We start from the raw sequence: 15,677 nt of genomic DNA, 5'->3' as shown, positions 1-15,677 counted from the left end.
TCTCAAAGCCCTAGCTCCCTCTCACCCAATTCACAATGAAATTATAAATCTATTGAATGCTTCTGGTTTTACTAAGTTATTCTTCTACTTCTAGCCCCACAGACTAAATTACACTTTTGACTATTAAAACAAAAACGACGTCATTATGTTGGCACTTAACATCAGATCAATAACAATGATAGATGGAGTGACAATTTAAAAAACAAAATCTAACTTGGTGAATAAAAATGAAAATTCTTAAATTAAGGAACAAAACAAGTACAACTTTGAACTTCAAGAATCAAAAGTGTAATTTAGTCCAAACTCAAAGCTTAATTGGAAGCAAATGGAGATCTTTCTCTCTAGCAAACTTTTAATTTTTATAAATAAAAAAATAAAAAATAGTTTTTGGCTTGGTTTGAGACAAATTCCAAACACATGGGCATGCATCACGAGCAAAATAAAAGATCGGATAGGATATGAGGATTATGACCTCTAGAATTAATAAAGTTGATGTAATTATGTAAACCAAGAAGAAAAAGACAGCAACTAGAAAGTATTAGAGAATTGATTGTTTGTAGTGCAGATATTCAAAAGCAGCCGTGTAGTTATTATCTGTCCATTATGTGGAGATAGTGAGAGAAATCATATTGTGGAAAGTTGTTAATTAGGCTAATAAGTTGCATCAATCAACTCTCTGTTTCCTCATATAGACTTTTATTTTCTTCTCGCCTATCTGCCATTCTAGGTAATATAATTAATGAATCTTAAAAACTCATAATATAGGCCTCACAAAATTTTGTTCGGTTGGTGAAAGCAAACAGTCTTGTCATATTCCCTTCCAAATAACAATCACTCATATTCAAAGGTTCATGTCAATATTGTAAATTACTTCAAAGAGTTTTCTGGCTAACATTACAGTTAAATTCACTACTAGCTAGTAGTTTTTTCTTCCATGTGATGTAGCCTATACTTCTAAAATTTTGGATTTTTTTAAAAGCAAAATAAAATAATAAATATTTTTAAATATGTTTTTTTTTTATATACTTAGGTTAAGTTTAGGTCAGGTTTAGGGTGGAGAGATAATAGGGGCAGCGTTATTTGTTGTTCAGGGGTTCAAATGAACCTCCTGACTTGAAACTTTTAAAAAAAAATTGTATAAAAAAAAATTATTAGTTTACTTTACTTTAAAAAATACCTTTGAAAACCCTTACTTAAATTTTGCATGCCCCAATCACAGATAATTCCAACTCAAAACTAAACAATAACACAAGTCAACCCAATCCAAAACTAAAACAACACAGATCAATCCATCCTAAAACCAAACAACAACACAAATCATATAGATCTCTCTCTCATGAATCTCATCTTATCTCAGTTAATTATGAACTCACTCCACATTCATGGGCGAGGAAAGGCCAAAATGACTATCAACACCATTAATCAAGGCAACCACAACCAAACACCGTCCAATGGGTTTACAATTTTGTATTCCAAATTGCTAGGGGAGCAAATGGGATAGATAATCAAGTAATCTTAAGTGTAATCAATGTATTATTAGCTCTATAGGATCAGTCTAGATGGAGAATGTACCACGAGACCTTTTTCATGTTCTTTAGGTTGATCTAAATAGCATTCCTTAATAATATGCACCGAAATTCTTCTCCAAAAAAAAATCCTAAATTATTTCAAATTATATATAAAAAAAAAATGATATTATGGAAGTAAATATTTTCGCATACATTGCTAGCACACTATTCTCTCTACTTGTTATTTCATTTTGAATCTATGAGAGTATGTTTTAGCCTAAAAATAAAATAAAAGATTGAAAAGAAAAAAAAAAATCATCAAGACCACTATGTTATTTAAGATTATTCGAAAACTTCATACTTCTATAAGCATAACATGGACCTTTGTGTTTGCAACTTTGCATGTGACGGGGGAAAATTCCAACTAAGAATGTGATTGCGCACCAAACTAAATTTCAATGGCCACCTAAACGAGATTGCATTAGGATAAGCATATGAACCATTTACATCACTGGTAATTTGTAGTACAAAACCACCTAATTTTGCTGATCCTTCCACTGTTATATCATATGCGCTTGTTTCAAGTATTGGACATAAGTTGGGAAAAAAGAATCTTTAAAATATAATCAAAATATAAGATAAAATTTTAATCATTTATCTATTATTCTAACATGAATTATTTAGAAAAAAAAAATCTTTATGTTAGTTATACTCTCTAATTGATTAAAAAAAATTAGACCAAAAATTTTAAAAAAAACTAGCCGAGCCAATATTAAAAATTTAGACTTGTTTATTAGATTTTGTTTCCAACACAATCTAAGGTTAAGTTCATAACCAAACAAGATTACACATTCAAGTTTGGTTCATTTATTTGTAGAGCAAGCTCGAGCTTGTTTACTAACTATTTGATTAACTTATTCTTTTTCAATATATTATAAAATCATGATTAAAATGTTTTACCCCTTCATAAATCTATGAATTTTTACTATAAGTGAATTGATTATGGTTTGAATAAATTACAAATAATAATTTTATATTATATGAACGAATTTACAAACTTATACAATCTAATTTTAAGTCTATATAAATATATTTTTTGACATTTATACATATAAATATATAGTTGATTTGAGCCCTCAAGTTAATGAGCTTGTTCACGAACACATTATTATGTTTGAGTTTAGCTCATTTAATAATTAAGCCTAAAATTTGGCTTGAAATTGGCTTGTTTACTAAACAAACAAACATAAACAAATTTTTTCTCAAATCAAGTTAAAATTGTACATAAACAATTTAGTTTATTTACAGTCCTAGTAGTTCCCCCTCCCCCCTAGTGATAGAATAAAATATTGAAATTTTTTCAAAGTTTTTTAGATGTCGACTTAATTGTCCTTTATAGTCAAGCCATACAAACATTATAAGTGTTCATTTGGATTAGTTTTAGTAGCTTGAAAACGTACTTTTTGGGGGGAGGAAAAAAAAACAAACAAACAGAAATTTCAAAAGGCAGTAGTGCCAAGTAGTAATGAAGAAAGATTGCTCAGGCAGAAAGCTCTAGTACATCATCTTCAATATATAGTTTAAAACTGTGTGGTACACAAAGTGCCAAAAGAATCATGTGGCAAATATTGGAAGCTATGATGTGAGTGGAACTTATTAGAATAAAACAAAGAATAGGACATAAGATTTCATAGAAAACGCTATCTAACCATAGAAGAAAATGGCCTGGACAAGGAACAGTAATATATTGCATAAAAAAAAGAGTTATTTAACTCACTCATCAATGTCAAGAATAAAAATCATTACATGCAGTAATGTTGAATAGATATATTGGTTAACCCAATCTATAAGCGATATGAAAATTCTCAGATCACATCTTTCAATTTCTTGAGTCTATCAAAACAAAAAGAACAATCAAAGCAAGCAACCGCATTTTTTAGCCCGAATCATGGATCTACGTCAACCAACCAAATTTATCATAATTTATAGTAGTACTCAAGTATGTACTATCTAATATATTGGTGACCCACCTCCAGATCCTATTGACATAGAATAAGAAGAGTCTAGCTTGTAATCAAAGCAACACATTTTTTTTAGAGATTACTAATTACCGTTACCGATACTGACATCTTGTTTTCTAGTCCTACTTTCTGTGTATAAATGTGTAAAATTGAGTCATTTTTCTATTTTGCATTGTTTGAAGTAAATGTTTTGATAGTGACATAGATAATAATATGCATATTGTGCTAATAATTAAATATATAAAAGTGTAGAGGCATGCAACTGAAATCTTATTAAGAATATCAATCAGTTATTTTCTTTATTTTTTTTTTTAATCTATTAATGGTAAGAATATTTGGTTCTTCCATGCCAAGACTACACAAGCATAAAACCCTATTTGGCTTAGCTATTTAATTAGTTTATCTACATGTAAATTGTACGCAATATAGGAATAGTAACATTAATTAATAACTATAAAAATAATCAATGTTGATTTTTATGGTTGGAAACTTGCAACCACAAGTTTGCTTTCCTTGAAGATATTTTTATATGTCTATATGTCCTTTAAAATTTTGTTCAACTCTCTCATTTTATACTTTACATGATACAAACCTCCTAATAAAATGACATCGCAAGCCTTAAGGATCATTTGCCTAATGATTAGGAGCAAATGTCCTCCTGGTTAATCAAGTAATGGTTAGATGTGCATCCTTTTTCTTTTTTGTTAAAATTTTTTCAAGTCGTATTGGATTTTCTTAAAAAAATCAAGGGCCTAAAAATTTGGACAAACATTATTAATTAAGGGGTGTTAGCTGAGTACCAAGTCCAAATCAGATTTTAATTTTTCAACCAACTTAAATTTAATCTAACGCCCAATCAAGAAATTATTCTATAGCTCCTCAAAAAAAGAAATTATTCTATATATATGATGTACTACTCTTTCTTCACATAAAGATGGATGCTATATGTGGGATTCATATGTAAAGTCCACATTAATAATTTCAACATCCTAATCGGAACATGCAAGACATTATTTAATACAAATACATTATAATGAATTTTGTTGCTTGGGATAATTACTAAAAAGTTCACATGTACAAACAATCAAAGTATTCTTCCTATGAAGAGCCATTAATCTATAACCGAATGAAAGAGCCGTCCAAAGTTTAAACCTCATCATCTAAAAGAAAATTGGAATATATATATATGTGTGTGTGTGTGTGTGTGTGTATAAGTGGAAGGTGTTGTTAACCTAGTCTATAAAGTCTTTTAAATTTTGGATGTCAAAAAATTTAGATTTGTAATTGCCCTAATTTTCTTTCATTGATGTTCATTGATATATATATTTAGTCTTTTAAATCTTGTTCATTGATGTTCTTAGGGTTTTAGAGAGACCTCGATTTATTTCTGCTTTGATATTTGAGAAGTCCCCCTAGACGAAAGAATAAGACAACATTTTTTTTAATGAAAAAAAGAAAGAAATAAAGAAGGAGAAGAAACAAATGACATATAAGCTTGATTAATGAGTCACCAACAACTTCTATCAATTAATGAGTTGAAATTGAATATATTCCAGCACAGTTACAAAACAATCTTTAGGGGATAAAAGCTATGAAATTCCACTCTAGCTTTCGATTGAGTGAAAGGTCAAATTGTTCAAATGCAGTTGTTAACAAAAAAATTGGAAAAAATAAAAAATAAAACCCCATATCCATATGGGTTAATCCACATAACACATAAGCTTGATTCATACAATGATCATAAAGATAGGGGCAAAAAAGGTGTGTGTGTGATCCAAAATTGGTAAATCTATTTTTTTTTTTAGTTTAAACCTCATCATCTAAAAGAAAATTGGAAAAAAAAAAAAAAAATATATATATATATATATGTGTGTGTGTGTGTGTGTGTGTGTGTGTGTGTGTGTGTAAGTGGAAGGTGTTGTTAACCTAGTCTATAAAGTCTTTTAAATTTTGGATGTCAAAAAATTTAGATTTGTAATTGCCCTAATTTTCTTTCATTGATGTTCATTGACATATATATTTAGTCTTTTAAATCTTGTTCATTGATGTTCTTAGGGTTTTAGAGAGACCTCGATTTATTTCTGCTTTGATATTTGAGAAGTCCCCCTAGACGAAAGAATAAGACAACATTTTTTTAATGAAAAAAAGAAAGAAATAAAGAAGGAGAAGAAACAAATGACATACAAGCTTGATTAATGAGTCACCAACAACTTCTATCAATTAATGAGTTGAAATTGAATATATTCCAGCACAGTTACAAAACAATCTTTAGGGGATAAAAGCTATGAAATTCCACTCTAGCTTTCGATTGAGTGAAAGGTCAACTTGTTCAAATGCAGTTGTTAACAAAAAAATTAGAAAAAAATAAAAATAAAACCCCATATCCATATGGGTTAATCCACATAACACATAAGCTTGATTCATACAATGATCATAAAGATAGGGGCAAAAAAGGTGTGTGTGTGATCCAAAATTCGTAAATCTATTTTTAAATTAATGTGAAATTCAAATAATGTAGCGTGGTCCAAGGGTTTTTTTTTTTTTTAATACTTTCAATGAAATTGGGGGCGATTGGATTGTTTCAAGAAGTTTCTAGGACATCTGCAAGATTTCTATAAAAAATAGAGGCAATCTAGTAATTTATGTGTTTTGGAGTTAGTATAGCAAGTTTGGAGGTAGTGTTCGTAATCTAGTAATTTTGGTGGTAGTTATGATTGATCTAGTCCCTTTGAGGGTTTCAAGGATTTTGTGTTGGGTTGAAATTGATCTCGATTAAATTAGGGTATTCTACAGATTTTAATGACCTCAAGGTTATTTTGATCATTTTGGCTCGATTTAGAGTTAATTTAATGATTTTACAGGTTTTAAAGACATTTTGATTATTGTGGCATGATTTTGGGTTAATTTGGTGATTTTTGTGATCCTAGGAGCATATCGATCATTTTGGTGGAGTTTTGGGTTAATTTGATGATTTAAATAATATTAGGGGCATTTCGATGAAGTTTGGGGTTTACAGTGATTTTGGTGATTCCAATTGGGGCATTTTGGTAATTTTGAAGGTTCTTAATGACTTTTTACATGATTTCTAAAAATTATGGGTTGTTTGGTAATTTCTAGAAGTTATTGGGGGCATTGTAATAATTTCAAAAAATTGAGTCAAGGTTCTTGAACTGATGGCCTTTAAATGGATGTGGTATTATGTGTAACATATATGCAATATCTTCTATTCTTCTACGAGGAGAGCATATTATGAGAAATTTTTCTCACATGTGAGGATTTACTTATAAAAATGAGATATTAATGTTTTATAAAATAGGCGTTATCCATGAAGCATTACACAAAATAATAAATCTATTTTTATGCAAAAACTATCTTATGAAATCATCTCATAAAACCCCTCTCTCGTACCATGTGTGAATTCCATGCAGGTAAGTTTCACCAAAAAAAAAAAAAAATGTCTCAATGAGATACCTTCTTTCTTTTTCTTTTTTTTTCTTTTTTTTAACGAGTGTTAGGCAGCAGGATTGGGTTGGACACTTAGGCCCTGTTTGGTTTATTTTTTTGTTAACTCATCACTCTTCACTCAATTTTTATCACTGATCACTCATCACTTATCACTCATCACTCATCACTCAAAAATACCCAATTTCTATAACTCAGTTTGGTGAGCTGTTTGGGTGAAACATTTCAGTGGCTCTTTCAATCCAATCACTCACCTTGATGTCACTCACTGGTCCCACAAAAATCTTTAGACCCTCTTCTTCCTTCTTTTTACGCCCTTCTTCCCATGATACTTTCTTTTCTTGTTCCCACTTCGCTTCCTCTATAGTTCTGCAAAGGTATAACACTTTTCATTCTCACTCAACCCTCCAACTTTTTTTCTTCTTCATATTTTATGCTTTTTGCTATCTGGGTTTTCAGTTTCTGTCACACCCATTTGCTTGTTTTTCTTTTTCCTGCTTCTTTTTTTTTTTTTTTGTGGTTGTAGGGAGGCCATTATTGGGTTTACGGGGTTTATTGTTTATGTTGTGTTATTTATTTGGTAATATTTGTAATTTGCTTTATGCTTTTTGCAAATTTTAATTTGGTTGGGATGCTCTTTGTGATGCTTCTTTTGCCATGTGTGCTCTTTTTGGTTTCTGTTGTACACATTTTCTTGTTTTTGTTTTTTCTTGGCTAATATATGAGAGTTTATTGGGTTTTAGTTAAAATGCCTGAATTAATTCTTGTGGATATACAGAGTGTTCTGTTCTTGGGTTATATAGGTTTTTTTGTTCTTGGGCTGGGTATATACTTCCTTGATGCATTGGGTATTTTCAGTTGCTGTGCTGTGGGTTTGGGAGAAGGAAATGGAAGTGATGAAAAGTAGTGAAGTGAAGGTAGTGAAGGGCTGAAGGAAGTTGGGAAAGTAAACACAAAGTGCCGTTGGAAGTGGAAGTGGGTCTGCTATGATTTGATGTAACACGGCGTGGGACCCAAAAGCAGCTCTAAAATTACATATATTGCCATTGAGTTAACAAATCTCAAAACTCAAAAAAATGAAAACAAGCCCGGAGGTGTTTCCAACTTTGATAACTCATATCCCAAATTCTTAGTTTTGTTAACTGAGTTCACATCAAGAAAAAAAGCCAAACAAACTTCATGCATGTGGGGCCCATGAATTTTGAGATATGAGTTAACAAAATTCAGTTTTTTTGAGATATGAGATATGAGTTTAGCAAAATCCAAACAACACCTTAGACTCACTGAACCCAAGTCCATTGAAACCAAATGGGTAGGGTTTTTTAACCGTGACGGGTCGGGTGAAACCCAACCTGTCCCTTTCATTTCCTACGATTCAATCAGCCACCTCCCCTGCCATTCTGGAACTCTCTCTCTCTCTCTCTCTCTCTCTCTCTTCAAAAGCATTATGGTCCTTTTGCTCTCATGGCCACCGTAGCTATTGCCAACCATTGCCAGGAACCACTAGTAGCCTCACTATTTCTTTCTCTACCCTCCCCTCTCTTCCCAACCTTCACAATTCTCCCTCACCCTTCTTATCTCAATTGGGTCACCATTGGTTTTGCGTTGACTTTAATAGTTTTGCTGATGACAGGTAAAAGCAACAACGGAGCTCATTACTGTAAAATCTTTAAGAAAGGTCCAGCTCCAGCTTAATTGCTCGGGGTGCTTTGGCTTATCTGTGGGTGGGTTTGATGGGATGGGATTTTTCGGTGGATTTTGTGATTTCCTTTGTGTGTTTCATTCAGAGTTTTTTCTTGACAACCTCTGTGATTGATGGTTTCGCTGTTTTGTTGCTGGGTGTGTGTAATAGTGATTGACCATCGGTATTTTTGATCGCTAGCTAGTGTTTTGGTGAGTCGGTTGTGCATGAATATAAGCTAAAAAGTTCTTAGCATTTGGTCATGAACTTCATTCAATTCTTCTCTAAAATATTTATCAATTTTCTGTACAAAGTTTCTTTGGTAATTAGACAAATTACACAAGAGTTGGTGTAACAGTGGCATGGGCCACAAAGACCTGTCTTTTAAGTATCAGTTTGGACCCACAGAAACCTGCCTTTTGTTAAGAGAATAATGGAAGCACTGTGTTGGTGACGTGGCACACCTTATTGTTCAACAAAATAAAATTTTCAGGTCAATCCAATACATGCTATCTTTGTGAAACCCATAGGTTTTGAAAAGAAAAAAAATTGTTAAAACTAGCCAGAGCATGACCTCATTCCAAGTTCTAGTGGTGTACCACTCAGCCATATAAATATACCATCTAGGGTTAGGGTTAGGTACCCCAAAAAAAGGCTAACATTTTCTTCTACTTATCATCTAGTTTGGATGAATAAAGTGGAAACCCAAAAAAAAAAAAAAAAATTCAGGCACCCATTTCCACTATTTATAAAGATCAAAGAATTGGGTTTCCTAAATTGATCAGCTAGGGTTTTGGAGGATGAAGAAACGGCAAGTAGTAATGAAGAAAGATTGCACAGGAGGGAAAAACTCTACCACATCATCTTCAATGGTAAGAACTGTGAGGTATGTTGAGTGCCAAAAGAATCATGCGGCAAATATTGGTGGCTATGCTGTGGATGGGTGCAGAGAGTTCATGGCAAGTGGAGATGAAGGGACAAATGGTGCGCTTCTGTGTGCTGCTTGTGGTTGCCACCGGAATTTCCATAGAAGAGAAGTGGAAACTGAGGTAGTTTGTGAGTATTCACCACCTACTTTCAATGATTAGATAACTATATATAGAGATCTAATAGCCCTTTTGTATGTGTGAATAGCTAGTAGGTGTTTTGTGTGATTTTATCATTTTACCGATTGTTATCATAATAGAACAAATTGTTGTTGCAAATCCTCATCAACAGATCATATGACTCTTTTGTCAGAGAAAATCAAACTTTTTTAAGTATTGTATTATATATAATTTGATGGGTAAGTTATCAATTGAGAAATCAAACTACATGTACTTCATTCTTCAGGGGAATATAGTTTCTTTTCATTTTTATTTCTTTTATCATCTTAGCCCAACTCCTACTCCAAGAAAAGTGAAAAGGAAAAAGAAGGGTAAGAATGTAGGCAAATTTTGTTTGTTATATTAGAAGGAAGATGAAAACTTTGAGATTGTCTGTATTGGTACAAAAGTATACACGTGAAGAATAAAAGGAAAGAGATGGAGATATCCATTTTTGGCTATATTAAATTTGTTAAAGTTAGCTATTCCACCCAAAATATAGTCTCTAAAATTATAGATGTACAATTTCCAAATTAAATATGGTTCTTTATTCTTTAGCATCTGATGCATGAATTGTCTTTCTTTTTTTTCCCCCTCTTTATTATTATTATTTTTTTGCCTTTTAAGTTGTCTAATAATGATTACCATTGGTTTTTTATATGCAACAAAGGAAGATGAAACACGAATAGACAGGAAAGGAGGAACTTCAACCGATATAAACTAACTTATGTCACCCAATAATTCATTTAACCAAAACAAAGTCCTTTATAGCAAATGGAATTTTCTTCATCTTGTCAAAGCAAATAATTCTCAGTAGCTAGCTTACATATCAGGCATGGGACCCTAAGTTAATAAGACAGTTCAATATCCTTCTTTACTCCTTTTAATTTTCCTTCATAATATCATCTCAATTTAAGTTCTAAGAGATATGCAGTGATGAAAACTGGGATACTCAGTTATGTCTAGCAAACTTGAATGAAACACTCGGTGAGTTTTAATTGTTTCTAGAAGCCAAAAAATTGTGAGAATTCTTCTTTCTTGATTGAAGATGGTTTCTCTTTGCAACAATCATTTGGTATTTGGAATATAACATCCAGGAAGGCCCACATGCCCAATCATGCTATGGCCACATTTTTATTTAATATATAGTATTACTCAAAGGCAACTATATATGCTCACGCAGCAAACTTTTTAATGTTGTAGAAGTGACCCAGTTTTTTTTGTTTAGTGGTGAGTGGAACTTATCAGAAAGATAAAGAATAAGATAGAAGATTTCATATAGAATATTGTACCACTATGAAATTAGTTAAGTGAAGTTGTGCCTAATGTATATTCCTTCAGAACAATATAGGATATTTTCATTTTGAGATCCATATATCCACAAAGATAAACTTTCACTAATAAAGCAAAAGAAAGTGGTAAGACAGTCATTGAAAAGACTGGTTTTCTCCTATGGAATTCATAATCTTACAGTACTACCCAACTAGAGAAGAAAGTGGTTTGGACAAGGAACAGTAATCTATTGCATCAAAGAATTAACTCGCTTATCAATGTCGGGGATAGAATTATTACATGCAATAGTGTTGAGTAGATATATTGGTTGACCTAGCCAATATGAACTATGAAGTTTTTCAAATCACATCTTTTAATTTCTTAATTCTATCCAAACTAGCTATAAGAAACATCATCTTCTTCTTCTTGTTCTTGGTTTTTTCCTTTTCCATTATTTTTTTTTTCCTGGGATATGTACTTGGCTAGTTGATTTAAGTCAACCAACCAAATTAATCACAATTTATTTACTCATCGTTTTACTATCTAAATATATTGTTGACCCACCTCTTCATCCTATTGACAAAGAGTAAGAAATGCTCGGCATGTAATTAAAGCTGCACATGTCTGTTTTTAGAGATTACTAGCTCGCATTACTGCCTTCTTGTCTGTTGTTCCTTCTATTACAATTATATGAATGTGACTTACTTCTTTTCTCCCTTTCTTTCTTTCTCTTTACTGTTGAGTTCCTTTGAGAATATCACATACAAAGCAAAGTACATGGTCAGCAGCTTTTGGTTCTTCCATGACTGTGCAAACATAAGACACTCTGTGGCTTAGTTAGTTAATTAATTAGTTTGTCTACATGTAAATTGAGCATACCAGAATATTCACGTTAATAACCATAATCTTGTTTTTTTTAATAGTCATTAACTTTGTAGCCGCTAGATTTCTTTCCCTCCAAATATTGCCATATATGCGTATATGTTCCACGGGCAATGGTTGTTACAAATAGCACACACTGTGTGTCACTGTGTTTCAATAACTAGAAACGTGAGATAGTACTTTCAGTTTATGAAAATACACAATATTGTGTGTAGTAGAATTTACCATCTGTTTCATTGTTCCTTAAAAGTTAAAACTTTGTATGAGTCTCCTGTGTTGTACTTTACATGATACAAATCTAAAGGATTATATATCCAATATTGGATGAGGGGTAAATATTCTACTAGGTAACCAAGTAATGGCTAGACTTGGCTCCATTTCTTGTAAAAGTTTTGCAGGGTGTATTGGATTTTCTAAACACCAAGGGCCTAAGATTTAGATTAATATCATTAATTAAGGAGTGTTAGTTGAGTTTGAAGTCAAAATAAGATTTGAATTTTCCAACCTATTTCACTTTAGTCTAACCCTCAATCGAGAAAGTATTCTACTTGGTGTATTACATCTCTCCTCTTATATAAGTGTGAGTCTCATGTAGTGGGAGGAAGATGTAGTATACGAAATATACTAAATTCGGATTTTAGTCATGCGATGGTTAACATTCCTCTATTTGTTTCTCTTAGCCAGATGATGAGAGGTCTCCTGAAAGAAAAAAAATAAGACAACAAGTTTCTAAAAAATATAAATAAATAAATAAAAGAAAAGGTGGGGGAAAAAAAGCAAGAGAGAGAGAGAGAGAGAGAGAGAGAACAAGAGGAAGTAGTTGCCCACAAAATTAAAGAAAAAAAAGGACAACAACTGGACCATTCTAACATATATGTAGGTCGGCCCAATATGCCTTTAATCCTCCTTGTTCTCTAATGTTGGCTTCGTAGGACCGCAAACCACGTTTTGTTTGAGTTATACTGTTTTGGCTGAGGGGGGAGCCCCCCTTCTAGCTAGAGAATGAAGGAAAACAACAAGAAGAAGAAGTGCAGAACCACATGACTCATAATTAGAGCCATTAATGCATCACCAAAAGCTTCTATCAATTTATGAGCGAAAAGGTGAACATGTTTCAAACAATCTTTTATAAGGAGATGATTAATTAAAGAGGTGTGGAATTTCACTATGGTTCTTGATTAAGTGAAAGGTGAAAATGACAACTTGTTTGTTTAAAAAAATAAACTGAAAATTTCCTGATAGGGTAAGAGGTAAGAGGTATAGGTAGAACTTCATTGTCTATGGAGAATTTTGTTAAAGAAAACGGTATTGTGATTTCAACATCAAAAGAAAGATTGTTTTGAACACGACACCGCCCCCTCTCACTGTGGAGGGTTGGTTGGAACTTGGAAAAGCAATAATTCCAATAAAAAATCTGGATCCAATTATTGCTATGCTGTACAAGAAGTCCATAATAGAATTATGTCCTTGCAATGTTACGTCTTACCAAAACCAGATACACCAAAATTACAGCCTGCATGTAACATCATCAACATGTGAGTAAGTGCATGTGGATGTACTTTGGGACTGTCCTAGGCCACAGCCCACTTTTAGAGTGACTTTCTTTTTTTTCTTTTTCCTTTTTACTTCACTCTCACTGCTGGTACTGACATGCCTCAGTTCAGTTTGCGTGGTCTCATTCTCAAGTTTGAAATATTATAGGCTATAGCTCATAGGTTAATCATTTTCATTAGGTCGGAATAATGTTGAATAAGAAAGAAGCATATTGCAATATTCTTACCTAAATGTCAGAAAAAAGTCTAGCAAAAACAATATAGATGCACACATATATACCTAAATCTCATAAACAGATCTTGAGTCCGTTTGTTTAAGCTGTCACAAAAACCTTTAAAAAGGGTGTCTGTAAAAAATCTAGACTGCTTGCGTATTTGAAACGGCGTTTTACTTTTTTTTTTTTTTGAAGAGATAAATCTTTTTTTTAAATTAATGTGAAATTCAAATAATGTAGCGTGGTCCAAGGGTTTTTTTTTTTTTTTTTAATACTTTCAATGAAATTGGGGGCGATTGGATTGTTTCAAGAAGTTTCTAGGACATCTGCAAGATTTCTATGAAAAATAGAGGCAATCTAGTAATTTATGTGTTTTGGAATTAGTCTAGCAAGTTTGGAGGTAGTGTTCGTAATCTAGTAATTTTGGTGGTAGTTATGATTGATCTAGTCCCTTTGAGGGTTTCAAGGATTTTGTGTTGGGTTGAAATTGATCTCGATTAAATTAGGGTATTTTACAGATTTTAATGACCTCAAGGTTATTTTGATCATTTTGGCTCGATTTAGAGTTAATTTAATGATTTTACAGGTTTTAAAGACATTTTGATTATTGTGGCATGATTTTGGGTTAATTTGGTGATTTTTGTGATCCTAGGAGCATATCGATCATTTTGGTGGAGTTTTGGGTTAATTTGATGATTTAAATAATATTAGGGGCATTTTGATGAAGTTTGGGGTTTACAGTGATTTTGGTGATTCCAATTGGGGCATTTTGGTAATTTTGAAGGTTCTTAATGACTTTTTACATGATTTCTAAAAATTATGGGTTGTTTGGTAATTTCTAGAAGTTATTGGGGGCATTGTAATAATTTCAAAAAATTGAGTCAAGGTTCTTGAACTGATGGCCTTTAAATGGATGTGGTATTATGTGTAACTTATATGCAATATCTTCTATTCTTCTACGAGGAGAGCATATTATGAGAAATTTTTCTCACATGTGAGGATTTACTTATAAAAATGAGATATTAATGTTTTATAAAATAGGCGTTATCCATGAAGCATTACACAAAATAATAAATCTATTTTTATGCAAAAACTATCTTATGAAACCATCTCATAAAACCCCTCTCTCGTACCATGTGTGAATTCCATGCAGGTAAGTTTCACCAAAAAAAAAAAAATGTCTCAATGAGATACCTTCTTTCTTTTTCTTTTTTTTCTATTTTTTAACGAGTGTTAGGCAGCAGGATTGGGTTGGACACTCAGACTCACTGAACCCAAGTCCATTGAAACCAAATGGGTAGGGTTTTTTAACCGTGACGGGTCGGGTGAAACCCAACCTGTCCCTTTCATTTCCTATGATTCAATCAGCCACCTCCCCTGCCATTCTGGAACTCTCTCTCTCTCTCTCTCTCTCTCTCTCTTCAAAAGCATTATGGTCCTTTTGCTCTCATGGCCACCGTAGCTATTGCCAACCATTGCCAGGAACCACTAGTAGCCTCACTATTTCTTTCTCTACCCTCCCCTCTCTTCCCAACCTTCACAATTCTCCCTCACCCTTCTTATCTCAATTGGGTCACCATTGGTTTTGCGTTGACTTTAATAGTTTTGCTGATGACAGGTAAAAGCAACAACGGAGCTCATTACTGTAAAATCTTTAAGAAAGGTCCAGCTCCAGCTTAATTGCTCGGGGTGCTTTGGCTTATCTGTGGGTGGGTTTGATGGGATGGGATTTTTCGGTGGATTTTGTGATTTCCTTTGTGTGTTTCATTCAGAGTTTTTTCTTGACAACCTCTGTGATTGATGGTTTCGCTGTTTTGTTGTTGGGTGTGTGTAATAGTGATTGACCATCGGTATTTTTGATCGCTAGCTAGTGTTTTGGTGAGTCGGTTGTGCATGAATATAAGCTAAAAAGTTCTTAGCATTTGGTCATGAACTTCATTCAATTCTTCTCTAAAATATTTATCAATTTTCTGTACAAAGTTTCTTTGGTAATTAGAC

At 32.6% G+C, this 15,677-nt stretch overlaps 1 protein-coding gene across 1 annotated transcript; it reads left to right on the top strand.

Annotated features, from left to right (window-relative positions):
* Positions 1-9,021: 9,021 nt before the first annotated feature.
* Positions 9,022-10,030, top strand: LOC136066713 (mini zinc finger protein 3-like). Its single transcript, XM_065771434.1, has one exon. The coding sequence runs from the start codon at positions 9,473-9,475 to the stop codon at positions 9,758-9,760; it is 288 nt and encodes a 95-aa protein (XP_065627506.1). The 5' UTR covers positions 9,022-9,472; the 3' UTR covers positions 9,761-10,030.
* The last annotated feature ends 5,647 nt before the right edge of the window (positions 10,031-15,677 follow it).

This window comes from Quercus suber, unplaced genomic scaffold, assembly GCF_002906115.3.
Source record: "Quercus suber isolate HL8 unplaced genomic scaffold, Cork oak 2.0 scaffold_44, whole genome shotgun sequence".
Classification (NCBI taxonomy): Eukaryota; Viridiplantae; Streptophyta; class Magnoliopsida; order Fagales; family Fagaceae; genus Quercus; species Quercus suber.
This window is presented reverse-complemented; position numbering and strand designations above follow the sequence as displayed.